Source organism: Rhagoletis pomonella, unplaced genomic scaffold (assembly GCF_013731165.1).
Source record: "Rhagoletis pomonella isolate Grant_MI unplaced genomic scaffold, Rhpom_1.0 Rhpom_scaffold_00014, whole genome shotgun sequence".
NCBI classification, from domain to species: Eukaryota; Metazoa; Arthropoda; class Insecta; order Diptera; family Tephritidae; genus Rhagoletis; species Rhagoletis pomonella.
The window spans coordinates 17,992,776-18,007,689 of NW_023458568.1; the positions used below are offsets into that span (position 1 = coordinate 17,992,776).

At 33.6% G+C, this 14,914-nt stretch overlaps 1 protein-coding gene across 1 annotated transcript; it reads left to right on the forward strand.

Moving 5' to 3' along the window:
- The first annotated feature begins 13,855 nt into the window (after window positions 1-13,855).
- LOC118749050 (hyphally regulated cell wall protein 3-like) lies at window positions 13,856-14,149 on the forward strand. The gene has a single exon (XM_036483840.1). The coding sequence runs from the start codon at window positions 13,856-13,858 to the stop codon at window positions 14,147-14,149; it is 294 nt and encodes a 97-aa protein (XP_036339733.1).
- Window positions 14,150-14,914: the final 765 nt, after the last annotated feature.

Consider the following 14,914-nt stretch of genomic DNA (forward strand, 5'->3'; position numbering starts at 1 on the left):
AGCGTAAACAACATTCTTATAAAATAATACCAAAAAATTTGACTTTAAAAAAAGGGGAATACTACAAAAAATCACCAAGCGTTTTTTGAGTCACTTTATTTATCTATATTAACGCCAGTTCAAATATTTTCAAATGATGAAGTTTCGTTGTTGCCTTTAGTTTAATCACTTTCGCTTTTGGTTGAAATAGTTCCTTAAACACAATTTGAATTCTTATGGAATTAACTGAAAAAATATCAAAACTGTAGTTTTCAATAAAATAACCAAAAAAATAATCTTGGTAGATATTTTCCACAATTGGTAGATTTTTTTCAAGTGGATGGTAAGTATTTTTTTTCGTCAGTGGCAACCCTGCTTACAAGTATGGAAAGCGCCATTTTGTTTGCTCACATTTGAAAACAGCTGAGATCACCTGATTTTCAATTATCTCATTCTCCGCACAGAGTTACAATCAAGTTTCAGAAAAAAACTTTAAAATGTAAATATTTTAGCAAAATGTGCTTTTATTCATTTGTATTGATTAAATGAGAAATTAAAAATGCAGGCCAAATCTTGCATTTCCAATAATAACGATAAATGTGTATGTTCCAGGCAATAGTTTAAAATATTTGTGAAACTTATCGTTTTGCGCTAAAATACAACAATGTGTGTAAAATTCGTTGTCATTGTTTCTGTTTTGAATACCATATTCGAGCCTGCCGGCGGAAAAAATAGGTAAACTTGCATTTATTTTTAAGAAAACGTATAATTAAAATATATTTATTTCCAGAGCGACATACGGACAAGTAAGGTGATAAATATGTATGATGAATACCGCGGAAAATCTTTTGCATCAAAATTTCTATTCTAATTTGCATTTGCATTATGATATCAACAGGGATGCTTTGGAACGTATTTTTTGAAGACAAATTTTTTATAAATCTTGAGATTGTTGATTTATTTTAGAATTAAAAAAGCTAGTTTATATTAACAAATTTGTTTAGACTAGAAGTATGTAGACTACTCTTATTACGAATTGAAACGATTTTAAAAAATATGGTTATCATTAACAGTAGTATAACAGTTAGATATAATGCATATGTGACAAGATTGCGCCGTCCTGGCGGCGATGACATATGTGTACAAAAGGTAAACAATGTCGAATTGGATGTTGAAAAAAATGTGAGAACTGCCAATTTTCTTAATAATAAATGTTTCGAGGGGAACGTGTTTTAATTGTGCCAAATTCTAATAGCCTCATTCATAAAAACTAAAGTTGCTTTAAAAAAGTTTTATAAACTGAAAAATGTTTGCAAACGGGAATTTAAAAAGCTTTTTAAAATTCTTATTTTTTATGAATAAGGTGATAAAAATATATGATTTAAAATAACTTTTAACAAGGAAAATACGAAAATAGGTGATTTTTACGGAAGTAGGTATTAGTGAATTGCAGTAGATTTAAAGTTTCTAAGGTTTCGTTTACTTTTAGATCAGAATTGTAACGACATAAAGGCTGCATTTCTTTATTCATTCTGAATGTTTGGAATAAACTTTTTTGTTTATTTATTCTTCAGAACGTTCCTGATGATATGTTGACGTATATTTCAAACGCATTCTGTTTATTCCGGCTGTGAAATGGGATTATCCGGAATGTATAAGGAAACGCAGTCAAAATGTATGGCAATTTAGATATCAACAGAATAATAACTACGATAAAAAAGCATAAGAGAAGTGTGCGAAGGAGGAAATCTTTTCAGTTTGAACAAAATAAGCTTTAAATGCCGTTGTAAAACGGTCAACAAATTTCTTATAAAATGTTTTGATTTTTACCATGATAAAAACATTACATGGTAAAACCATCGAGAGACAGTCTGACGTTTGCGCGAATTTTTTATAAAAATATAGTTGAACTACAACAAAGAACATAAAACAAACTCAAGAGTTTGTATACAAGTTGGCATTGTAGTATAGCTAAGTGCCAGTTTGACGGTGGTAAAAAATCGCGTCTTCTTTAAGCAGCCACGGCTTGAGTTCTTTGTTCAAAATCCATTCATCATTTAAATAGCAATTGCGTTTTTGGTTTTTTTTTTTTGTAAATTACTTATTTTAACCGGGGCACAATTACAAATTTTGTTTACAGATGCGCTGATTTAATCAGTACATGTGCTGATTTTTTTCTATTGTACTGATTTTTAAGAGCCTGAAATCAGTACGCAAAATCTACTGAGTTTTTGAGTTTGTACTGATTTTGTACTGATTTTTACATTTAGTAAATACTTTTGTAAATTGGTGTAACTGACATTTACTTGAAGTTTACATGTTCAAAACAATGGTTTTTGACAACTCATTCGTGTGAGCAGAGTGAAAGCATTCAATTTAAACCATTATTATTATTAAAAAGGTGTCAGCTTGTAATTGTTTCGTTTCCTAGGATTTCACAAAATAAAAAACTGTTTGGATTCAACCCAACCCAACTTCACGATTTGCAGGTTTTACAGGATTTACAGGAAAAGCTGGTTTCGCCATTAATAAATCTGATGAAAGGTGGTGGTGAGTTAATCATATATTAAGTACACTGAGAAGATGACAATAAGAGATAATCGTTTGATTATAATTAAACATCCACTGAGAAATCGGTTGCCAGTATTTCAAACTTAAGACGACTACTACTACGGTGCAATGTAAGTTCTAAAAATTTGGAAAAGGTGCACACTACCAACTCTTGGATATGATATATGTAGCTTTACTTTGATTTTTGATGTTCGACCACCTGTAATTTTACTTGCGCATACACATTCAACACTACTAAATTGCATACGTACTCGAAAATTCGTTTAGCGATAATTCGGTAATATACCTTTTAGTCAAGATTTTAATGTGAATGTTGTATTTTATAAGCCCACCAACTAAATATGTTTAAAATTTGTAGCTTAAAATATGCAAACAGATTCTGGCTCGAGCTCGTCTTCTACTGAAACTGAATGGGCTAAAATTTTTTTTTAAATTTTCTCAATTTTAATAAATTTTCTAGAAAGTTTGAGACTTCACCTCACACGTCTTTTGTTATAGAATCCTTACTAATATTTTAAATCCGAGAGTGAGTTTGTTTGTTTGCTACGCTTTCACGCTTTAACTATTCAACCGATGATCATGCAATTTTGTACACTGCTGTTATTTAGCCCAACTTAAAATATAGGATTCATTTAATCTCGGTTAGTCAAGAGGGCGTGGCACCTCCCATACAAACGGAATTTTTCATACTGGATTTCTCAGGAAATATTTTTGGTAGATTACTGGAGCTTGGTATGGAGATAAAAAAAATCATTCTCTACCCATGGATGAGGGCTGCCAGCTTTAAAAAAAATCTAATTCAACTTCTTGACTTCTTCAACAACTTGAGGGAGCTATTTATTTGAAAATTATATTAAAAGAATGGATGTCAAGAGGCTTAAAAAAGCTGTAGTTTAATATATTTTTAAAAGGGTTGCCACCTGTTTGAAAAGTAAAATTTAAATTTACTATACCCAAGCCATCTGAAGAATTAAGATATGGTTGTCAAACAAAATATTGTTAAGAAATCTTTAGTCTTAAAGTTTTGAATAATATTGAAGTCTTTCAAAAGGGTTGCCACCTTTTTAAAAATTCAACTTAATTAGTTTAAATTAAATATTATAATACTAGCAGACCCGGCGAACTTCGTCCCGCACAAAATAATTTTTTTTTATTGAAACTTTTTGGTTCAACATTTTCACCAACAATTCATGTTTACGATTTCCACTGACTCGCTCATCGGCTAAGATTATGGTTTGGTGGTCGTTTTCTGCCTTAATTAACCTAACGAAAGCGTTATGTCCGTGATGAAGTTCTTTAAATTCTCTAATTGTATAACATTTCATAGAACGGTTAATCTCATAACGAAATATACTTGAAGAACAATTCCTCTTCACTCCCTTCACTAATGAAAATTTAAGTGAAAATAAAAGGCGCGCGATGGTTTTGGCGGTTGATTTATCGGTGGTGATTTGAGATTTACCCCTGCACAACTCAACCCTGGTGTCTCCGAATGTAGCTTTAAGGCATAACAATACTGGGAAAAATCACATACCTTGGGGCAATCGTAACACATAAAAATTCGATATACTCAATGGTGCAACAGGTTTATTTATTCTGTCAATCAACGCACCTTTTCTAACTTGGCGATTATTCGTAATGACTCCAGCACCACGTGGCAGCTCTTTTTTGCAATAGTATTGCCTTTACCATTACCGATACATATTTTCAATATTGGCCAAAGTGGTGCCAACTGGCCGGTGAATTTGTGAATCTAAACTATCCAGAGCGTTACTCAAAAACACAAAAAAAAATATTCGTTAAAATCCATCCGAGCATTAAGGAGGATTTACTCACAAACACACCTAGAGATGAATTATCTATACGTTTGTGCGTGCCCTCTTTTTAAATAGACCGTTTTTCTCCCTGAGTATAAGATTGATTTCATATATCTCCACACCAAGTTCCAGTACTCTACCATGAACATACCCAGAGATATTCGGTATAAAAAATTCGGTTTTTATGGGAGATTTCACGCCCCCCCTCTATATATCTAACATTTTTTAGCCTATAATAATCCTTGGGACGTCTGAATCAGATACTGAGCTGTTGTACCTTCTGAACGTGCCCAATAATTTAAATGAATTATTACAATATCGGAATCAATCAAAATCATTTTAAAAGGCGATAATTTCAAAACTACATGTTAAGGGTTTCCATCTGTTTAAAATCTCAATTGAGTTGAAAAAGTATGACAAGTGAGAAGGTTAAGGAAGTTTTAGTGTGAAAATATATTGAAGAGGGTTAAACAAATTTTAAACGTCCCGTTTTTGAATTGAGTTTTCTTGAAATAAATTTTACTCAGTGTAGCACGCAAATATTTCATACACTCAGCGAAGCGGGTGAGGGCGATCTAGTTAACTATATTTTTATAAGAAGTTTAAATTAAGTAAGAAAAGAAAAACTTTTCAAAACCTGTCAATACATTTTACTACTATTTTCCTAAGCAAAGCTGCAGGGAAAGCTACTAGTTGTGAACTAGAATTCTACCAGTTTGCGTTTCAGCCCAACTAGTTCACGTTCTATCCTTTTTCAATGTTAGCGCCTGGTATTTTTAACATTGCGATGGCCTACGAGATGTCAATTGTCAGTCTATGCATCAGCATCTACTAGTCGTAATACTAGTAGCATCATACCAGTTGATGAGATAGTCTGCTAATTCATCCCCTATGAAAAGCATTAGTATGCCTTTTTGCTCGCGGCGCTCCAACAGTCGCAATGGCCGACAGAGCAAAGCACTCGCGTGGTATGCCTGAGGTACCAGGTTCAACCCCGGGCGCAGGGAAAATTTTTTTATCTTATTTTTTTTTTTATAATATTTTTTTTCTTTATATTTTTGATTTAGGGTTTTCTTTTGTTATTCGTAAACTTAATTAAAAAAATAATATTTTTTGTAATCTATTTTTTTATGGCACAAGTATTTTTTTCCATCTATTTGTTTCTTTTTTTTTGTAATGCAACTAGATTTTTAAAATTGTTATTTATATTTAAATTGAAATAATTATTCCTGCTTACATTGATCTAACTTTAAAAATCTTAACCACCTCCAAGCGGCCTCGAACCTGCCATCCCAGAACCAGAACCAGTAGTCTTCACGTGACGCCACAGCCGACATTTGTAAGAAAAGCAATTAATTGCGTTTTATTTAAGGCTTTGGCAATTCAAAGCCAGATGTCGCTGAACGCTTAAGATCTTCGAAAATGTCGAACTGGTAGGCACATACTAGTTTATGAACTAGTATTTTTTCTAACTGGTTTGGGTTTTCACTGCAGGCAACTAGTCAGCCAACTATCTTTTTTCCATGCAATCAACTGGTATTTTTAACATGGGGATGGCATACGAGATAGCAATTGTCAGATTTCGGCCAGAAATATACCAGTCTCATACCAGTTCAAAAAATACAGAAAAATACTAGTCCAATTATGGACTAAAACCACTACTTTGGAAGTCAAAAAATAAAATTAGTTTATCAATTTCCAATAAAAAAATTTTGAGTAAGTACACTTTAATACATTATACATTTTTATTTAGCAGCCTTAGATTTGCCAATAATTAGTGTTAAATTTTTTGAGTAATAATTAAAAGGAAAAATAAATACATAAATATTTCAAACTTTCGAACATAAATTTAAATGCATTTTCCATTAAATGATATTAAAAGTAAAGGCTTTCAGGTACAATACATACTATATTTTTATCTTTTTTAATAACAAAACGACTATTTTAGTTCATTTTTGAGTGAACTAAAACAAAAATAAAAGTTTTCTTTAAAATAAATTAAATTCATTAATTTTGAACATTTCAGTCCTTTCTTTTTAAAACTTTTTTAAAAGTAATAAGTAATGTTTAAAATTTTAGATTTGGATAAGAATAAAATGAATACATAATTCGTGCAGCTATTGAATAACCTTAATTTTTGTCTATAGTTTGGCTTGTTGGTTGATAATTGAAATTAATCAAATAATTATATTAATCGCGTAATTAAAAAAAATAAAAAATAATTGAAAATGATCAAATATTACAAAATAATCATGCAATTAAAATTAATGAATTAATCAACAATTTTTAATCAATTGTTAATCATTAAAAAGGTGCTAATGTCGGTATTTAATCATTGAACGGTTATCCAAAAAAATGCTTTATTTAATAATCATTATGAATATTAATCATTATTTAACAGGTGTGGCATAATTGAGTACGAACTCGATTTAATGGTTTACAACATACCCAAATAAAAGTTATAATATTTTGTGTACTTTATTGTATTAAACTGTCGAAGTCAAATCAAACAGGGCATAGATAAATCCTTTTGTACTTGGTAAAAGTCTGGTATTTTTCGACCTAGTTCGGTTTCAGTCAGGAAATTCTAGTTGGAAACTAGTATTTTTTTGACTAGTTTGGGGGTTCACTGCAGGGTTGTAGGTACAGCATCGCGCAGTTTGTTTATTGCATTTAGTTTAGTTTAAATGAAACAGTCTGCAGGAAATCGCAGTAGCAAACAAAATGCAGCGCATAGTGTCGATTAGTAAATAGAATTTGTAAAATATAAGTACATATTTTAACAGTTATATTTTTTTTACAACGAGATGTTTAAATTTTTTTCTTGCCAAAAAGCGGGAAAATTTTGCGTCCCGGCATGTGTTGTACCGGGACCGAGACATGGTTATTAAATCCGGGACAATCCCGCCGAAAACGGGACAGTTAGCAACCGTGTAGCGAACAGACGCTGCATACTTCAGTGAGCCCTTAAACCGAATAAGTCGGAGTGGCCCCACCGAAGCTGCAATACAATGACGTCATCGGTAACAAGAACCGCGAAGTCTGTTCTGCCTTTTCCAAGTTGGATAAGGAGCAAAGCGATTGGGTCTGGTGGTCAACGAGGACAAGATCAAGTATATCTTGTCATGAAACAAACGTTGACAGTTATAATTTTAAGAAAGTGGAGAATTCCGTTTACTTGGGAACCAGCATTAATACCAATAATAATGTCAGCCTTGAAATCCAACAGATAATCACTCTTGCCAACAAGTGCTACTTGGGACCAAGGTGTATTAAACAAGGTGTGATTGACAACTCAGTGCGGCTCTCTTTTAAGGTACTATAATGCCAAAAAGTATAAACATACGAATTAACCCTTAGTGATTCATGTATCTTATCAACACTGATGTCCTAGGCTTTTATTTCGATTATACTTTTGTTTTACTTACATTACTTACATCACATATATTTTGTCAATAAAATAAAACAAATTGTTTATAAAATCGTTTTATCAATTTTCTTGTTTTTAATTGTCCTAGTTTTATGCTTTTGCGCGTTTATTTTTACATTTCAATTTTTTATCCTAAGCATTATTCGACACTTATAAAAGTATGATTTTACATTTTTTACCAATTTTATATGTGAGCTTAACTCAAACAATTTTGAAATTAAATTTTTTTCATGTGAACTAGTTTTCCATTAAAGACCTTGCTTCGAGCGGTTTTAATTTAAGCTCTTCCATACTTGCTTGCATGGTTTAATTATTTCGGTAAGCCGAAATATTTCTGTTCGCAACGTGCATTCTAAAGAGTCGTCTGTTTGAGTTTGGTTATCAAAAAATAATGTATCCTGATCGTGTACTAAATCCTCACTTGTATCAGTTTTTCCGTATGGCATTGGGACTGCGCATGGGTATAAACGAGCTCGTTGGAAAGTGTTTTCACAACCGCGAGATGAATCACGTAGTACAACACCAAAGCTTTCTTCCCATCGCTGCCGTCTTAATTCGCAACTAGGTGGTTTAAAATATCGCACTATTTTCGTGTCCTGACTTTTATTGCATCGTTTCATCTTGGTTTCCTTACATTAAATATTTAAGCAAAGTCGAACGTATTTACTTATTACCAAACTTAAATGTACTTACTTGTTCTTCTCGGCGGTTTATCTCTTAACAATTTCACGTTTATTAAGAAAATTTGCTTTGTTTGAAAAATTTGTGTGTATTTTTTTTAAATTCAAATTTGAAAAAAAAACACATTTTCAAATGGGTTAGCAATTCATTTCAATTTGACATTATAGCCTGTTTCTTATGAGAGCAGTGTCAAAATCAATCACACTTTGTTGAATACATTTTGCTTGCGACTGAGTAGTGGTAGGGTAGAAGTAAAGTCCTCGTGCAAAGATCACACTCTATAAGCCACTCATCATGCCTGTGCTGGTGTATGGCCCGAAGACATGGACAATTAAAACATCTGATGAAGGGGCTCTTGGAGTTTTCGAGAGAAAGATTCTGCGAAAGATTTACGGACCTTTACGCGTTTTCGATGGCGAATACCGCAGACGATTTAACGAATTAAAATTCAGCGGCTCCGCTGGCTTGGCCATGTTGTTCGAATGGACACCAAAGCTCCAGCTCTAAAAGTATTCAACTCGGAACCCGCTGGTGTTAGCAGAGAAATAGGGAGCCCCACTGCGATGGAAGTGGGGAAGGACTTGGCTTCACTTGGCATTTCCAATTGGCGTCGTTTGGCACAGAATAGAAACGACTGTGCTTTGTTGAACTCGACCAAAATCGCTTAGGCAGTTACAGCGCCAAATAAGAAGAAGAAGGAGTCTTGTCTATACAAATTTGCAATATTTACTACGTTTATGCGTTTGTTCATTTCACTAAATCATTCCATAATATGTATTTAATTGCTGTAACATACATTTAGGATCTTCCCTAGAAAGCAAATTTCGCATGCAAAAAAGTGTCTATGTTTTTGTGCCGTATACTTAAGGCGTCGTGACTTACCTAGAAACTTAGACGCGATCACTCAGCGTTTCACCTATTACCCTTTCTCTTTGTTTTGATTATCAGCACTTATATTTATACACGTAAAATTGCAAATGTTTAATTAGTTTTTACACCAAAATTTATTGATAGAAAATGACTATTAAAATAAATGTATTTACGCGTATCGAATTGTGATTGTTTTTATTGAATTTTCCGTCTTTATTTGAAAGTTTGTTTTTCGATTTATAGATGAATTACATTTATAGAAAAATTTGTAGCTGTGGGGCATATTTGTTGGGATTTTATTAAAAATTTAAATGGCAGCATGATTCTCTCACGGATCTCTTTGCACTTAGAAACTTGACTTAAAAATCAGAATTCTATAGTTCTTTAAGTTTCTAAGTGAAGTTGGTTTTTTGGGTAACTACATTCACGCACTGCTAATTTGCCAGATATACAATTTTCAAGTTAAGTCAAGTCTAAGTCCACACTTAAAATGTCCTGTTTTTTATCAAATTTTAGCAGATTTTTGTTTTGAAAGAAAAGGTTAAGCTTTCTGCCATTAGTAGTCGAAAATCGATAATGAAACATTTTTTCTAACATGCTGAGCAATATCTGGTGAGCTTACTTTCTTTCTTTTTAGTTTATTTGGTTAAAATCTAGTTTTGTATCTTCAGGAAAATGCCAAAAAAGTGCAAGTTCATACTACGCAGTAGATGATTTCAGGAGTTAAAATCTCTTCCAAAAGGCCTTTCGGAAAGTCATTCCTTACTCCTTCGTTTTTTGTACAGAGTGGCACAAATAGAAGGGCTTCTGCTTCCGCTAATCAAAGAAGAGCTTCCAGAAGGGCTTTTGTAGGACGTACTTCTGAAGGTCTTTGGAGGAAGTTCTTTTATGCTGTTTTTAGTTCATAAAAATCATACTTCTTCGAGGAATTTAAATATTTAAGGTTCAGATCAAATATGTTTTATTGTGACTTAAAATGCTTATTGAATGCTAAAAATATCAACAAATCCGTGTTCGTATGGAATAGTAGCTTATATCGGGAAGCTTGCTGTTGTCAACATTCGATGCTTGAGCTTTTCTGCTCTTTTTCCAGAATTCCAGGCCATTTGCTCAATTTATAAATACCACTATTGGTTATAATATCAGGGAATAAGTGTCCTGGTTGATGGGTTCAGGATTATGGCAGCCCTAAGCTAAAAGCATGGTGCGCCGCCGTGAGCGTCAATGCAAACGGCGCAAAAGCCTCGCTCGCCGCAAGGCTTAGTGAACTGCCCGCGGAGCCACAGAAAGTGCTCCAGACAGAAGCAGCGATGATAAGAAAATTGCCGCACCAACAGACAGTGGAGAAAACAACGGCGATAATTACCATTAGGGATTTTGCGAATGTGGAATGTGGAAGCAATTAGAATTTAGCATAATAGCGAGATCGATGTTTAAACAGCGCTTACAAGCCAAACCAAATAAGTCAGGTTTTTCTAAAACTTTTTAAAAAGAATTCTTCATTCTCATTCCTTTGGCTGTTTCAGAATTTGGGGAACCTGTAACGTCATCATCGTTTTTAATTTTAGGTTTTGTAATTCAGTTTTAATACTTTTTTCTGCGACTGGTTTGAAATTTGTGTTTATAGTGAGCTAACTATGTTGGTGGACATGGAAAATAAATAATTTTTTTCCATGAAGCAAAATTTTGAACAAAATTCTGTTTTCAAAGTCGTGGCTGCCAGCCGAATCGGATCAGAATATTGTTATTTTTTTGGAAAAGCACCGCGGTTTTTTTAAGCGTTTGAATCTCAGATAGTTACGTAATTCTTATCTAATTAAATTTCAGAGCTATAAGCTTTTTAATTATTTGAGCATCGATTCTCCTTTTAGCCAGACGTTGATAATTTCGCAAAGGGGCAGTTTTACCACAGAAGTTTTTAGCCAAGGATCGAATATATCCCTATAAAAAAAATATTGCCCAACAAGTAAACAAAATTACTGTCTTTAAAATTTTTGCTAAAAATAAATTCCCCAAAGAGCCTCATTTGAAATTATTGAAACGAATATATGTAACATAAAAAGCAAAACACGAAAATTTGGTTAAGAATTACAGTGCACACTTTCTTCTTTTGTATCCAGTAGTTTTTTAAGATTGGTCCAAAAAAATCTTAATAAAGAACGAGACCAATGCAGGTATTTAAAACACAGAAAAAAATATCATTAAAATTACTATGTTCTTTTTGACGCACTTCAAAGGTAAAGTACAAGTGGGAACCCATCGATAGCTGGGTTATATAGTATAGGAAATAATAGAGGGATTCATGAAACGTCGCAAAGTGGTTGCAAATGTCGCATTTCTTCGCAAAATTTGCCACCTTGCGACACAACTGATTACTTTTGTGTGGAAACTTTCTTGCGACAAAATTGCGGCCATAGTATTTGAGATGGCAATCATTGCAAAGTCAAAGTCGCGAAACACATGTTTTTTTATTGTTTTCAAATACTTCAAAAAAAGTACTTCAGTTAAATCTTCTTCGAAATATAATTGTAAACATTTTTATTTTTCTCTAACGCGCGGCATTTTAAAAAAATTTTACATTTGGGAGGTTCCATAGGAAAGAGGACCTCGGTGCAAAAATTATTTTCTTTATAAAACTAAGAAACGTGTGGATAAGACATTTGTAAAAATCTTGAATCAACCCAAAAATAACAAATTTAAGCTTGAAATGCATTTTTATTACCTTTTTTACGTTTTGAAATCAAGTTCTAAGTAAAGTTGTTTATTGAGTTTAAAGTAGGTTGTGTTGAATGCACTGTCAAATAATTTGCGATTCATAATTCAAGTGTTTGGTAAGAGAAATATATAGTAGAACCCATCTGCTTTTAATAAAACTGTGTTATATATTAAATTGTGTGACTGCTTTATCTATATTATGAGTTATTATTAAGCAGTATGGGTCTTGTCCCACCCGTGACAAAAAAGCTAAAAGTTGTTATATTTAATTACAGAAGTTGAGGTTTTGTTTCGTGTTTGTTACACAATGTTAAAATATCATTGCAAATATTTACCATAATTGCATTGTCGTTTCCACGTAGTTAGATAAGAATAATTCAACGGAGAAGTATGTCCCACCCGTGACAGCTATGTGTGGGACAGTTACCAGAGGTAGGTTTACAGGGCTGACAAGCTTTATTTGTTTGTTGAGGTGGACGCAGGGTAGGAGGGGGCATACGCGGACTCGTCCATTATCTATATACCCTTGTGGTCAGCTGATTAAGTTTAGTTACATTTTGACCAGTTTTGGTTTTTATTTTGTTAATCTAATGTTTGTAGTTTTTTTTAAAGTCTAGCACATTATCTAACCAGAACGACATAAATCTACATTTCAAACTTCTTACAAAAATTATAAAATATCAACAAACTTTAACAATTACACCCAAAAATGTTAAACTTTTTGTTCAGAATTTTGAGGTATGCAGTTTTGGAGTCCATTAAGTTTAAGTAGGTAAAAGTAAGAATTTCAAGATACTAGGAAATCGCGTTCATTTTTAATATTTTTTTTTGGCTGACGGCGCTAAGCATTTTCTTCTATATAAAAGACACCATCCAAAGATAAAACGTGAGTAAAATTTAACCCCTACTTGGCTTCTTATATTTTTTATTAACTAATCTTTATATATGGACCACACTAAAAGCTTCTTTTCATATAAAAAGTCATACGTGTCCTACCCGTGAGAAACGTTGTCCAACCCGGGTCAGAGGAATTTCGGATTTTTTTTTATAATGAAGCCATAATTTTTTTGTAGTTTTTGCTTTGTTTGTGCTCCTGGCTCTTGGTTTTATTATAAGACATCAAGTTCACACATGTGAAACAAATTCGCAGAGTTCCCGTCAAATATATCTGCTCCAAAAAGCAGGTTCTTTTTTTTTGTCCCACCCGTGACAGAAGAAACAAGTCAGATTTTTTCCATATAAAAGTAAGCCAGAATTTTTTTTCGTATTCTGTCATAACTCATATAATAGTTAATTCGCTGTAGCTTTATCAAAATGTAGAATTGTTGAGTACTTTATACTTAAATTTAAATAAGAAAGAAATTTTTTTCTGTACAAATGTCAAACCCGTGACGGTGGAATCGCCCATTTGCAATCCGGAGTTGCGATAGGTCGTTCATACAACTTTGTTCGCAGCATTGCCATCTCACCAAAAATGCCACTTTGCGACGTCTTATGAATCACACTAATATGTTTAAAGATATTTTTATCAAAGTTGATAAATATGATATTTGATCACTTTTGTTACACAAATACTCCCACGACCACAGGCAAAAATATTGGCTAAAATTTGTCATTTTCTTTGCCATATATACGTTTTATCCGTGCACTTGCACAACATTCGCATCCGCAAAAGCTCCGCATTGATTATTGCGAATGCGAAAGCGAATGCGAATGTTAAACTTAATGCGGGAGCTCCGCGGTTGCGAATGTGAATGCGAATATTCGCAACAACCCTGATTACCATAATGAAATGGAAGTGGGCATCGAGGCTAACGGTTCGAACAATGGAGCGGAAAATGGTAAGAACAACGGTGTGATCAACGGAGCCGGCAATGGCGATAACGATGGTGCGGACAATGAAAACGATGGTGGCAATGTGCGTCAAGATTCCGATGATTTGCTTCGTATTGGCAGTGGCCGGTTATGCAAAAGTGATTTGGTCGAGCTCCAACGGTGTGACATTGCCCAAGTCTGTGTTTTGGCGGCAGCAAATAATCCAAGCAACTGCGAAGGCAGGTGCAGCTGCAAAACTTTAAGAAGGTAAGCGAACTAGTAAAGACGATGAGCTATTTATCAGCACGGCCGAGTTGTAAGAGTATATAGTATACCTGCCCTAAGCATTACATAAGTTAAGTTATTGTAAACTAGGCATAAGGGGATTTGTGTCTATACCATTAGTGACAGAGTTGTAGTTCTAAAGCGTAACCGCCCAGGACACCATCTTGAAAATATTTAGCGGAATAAAGAAACATTCGATATTTGATAGCGGGAACGACGGAAGTGTTTTAGTAACCACTTAGTCTTCTGAATATTTCAAGATGTAACCAAAATTTACGTTTTTGGGATTTCATCAATTATTAAGCTTGGTAAGTGGAATATGTGTCGGCCGCTGTGGTGTAGTGGTAAGCAGTGCGCGCTTTCACTCATCAGCACCTGGGTTCAAACCCTGGTCAAAGCAACATCACAAAAAATGTAGAAGAAAGGTTTTTTCTTAACAGCGGTCGTCCCTCGGCAGGCAATGGCAAACCTCCGAGTGCATTTCTGCCATGAAAAACAGCTTCTCATAAAAATACAATCGCCGTTCGGAGTCGGCGTAAAACTGTAGGTCCCTCCGCTTTGTGTGAAAACCGATCATCATGAAATTTTGTACACTGCTATCATTTAGCCCAACTTAAAATATAGGATACATTTAATCTCGATTAGACAAGGGAGCGTGGCACCTCCCATACAAACGGAATATTTCATACTGAATTTCTCAGAAAATATTTTTGATAGATTTTTTTTTTTTTTTTTTTTTTTTTTTTTTTTT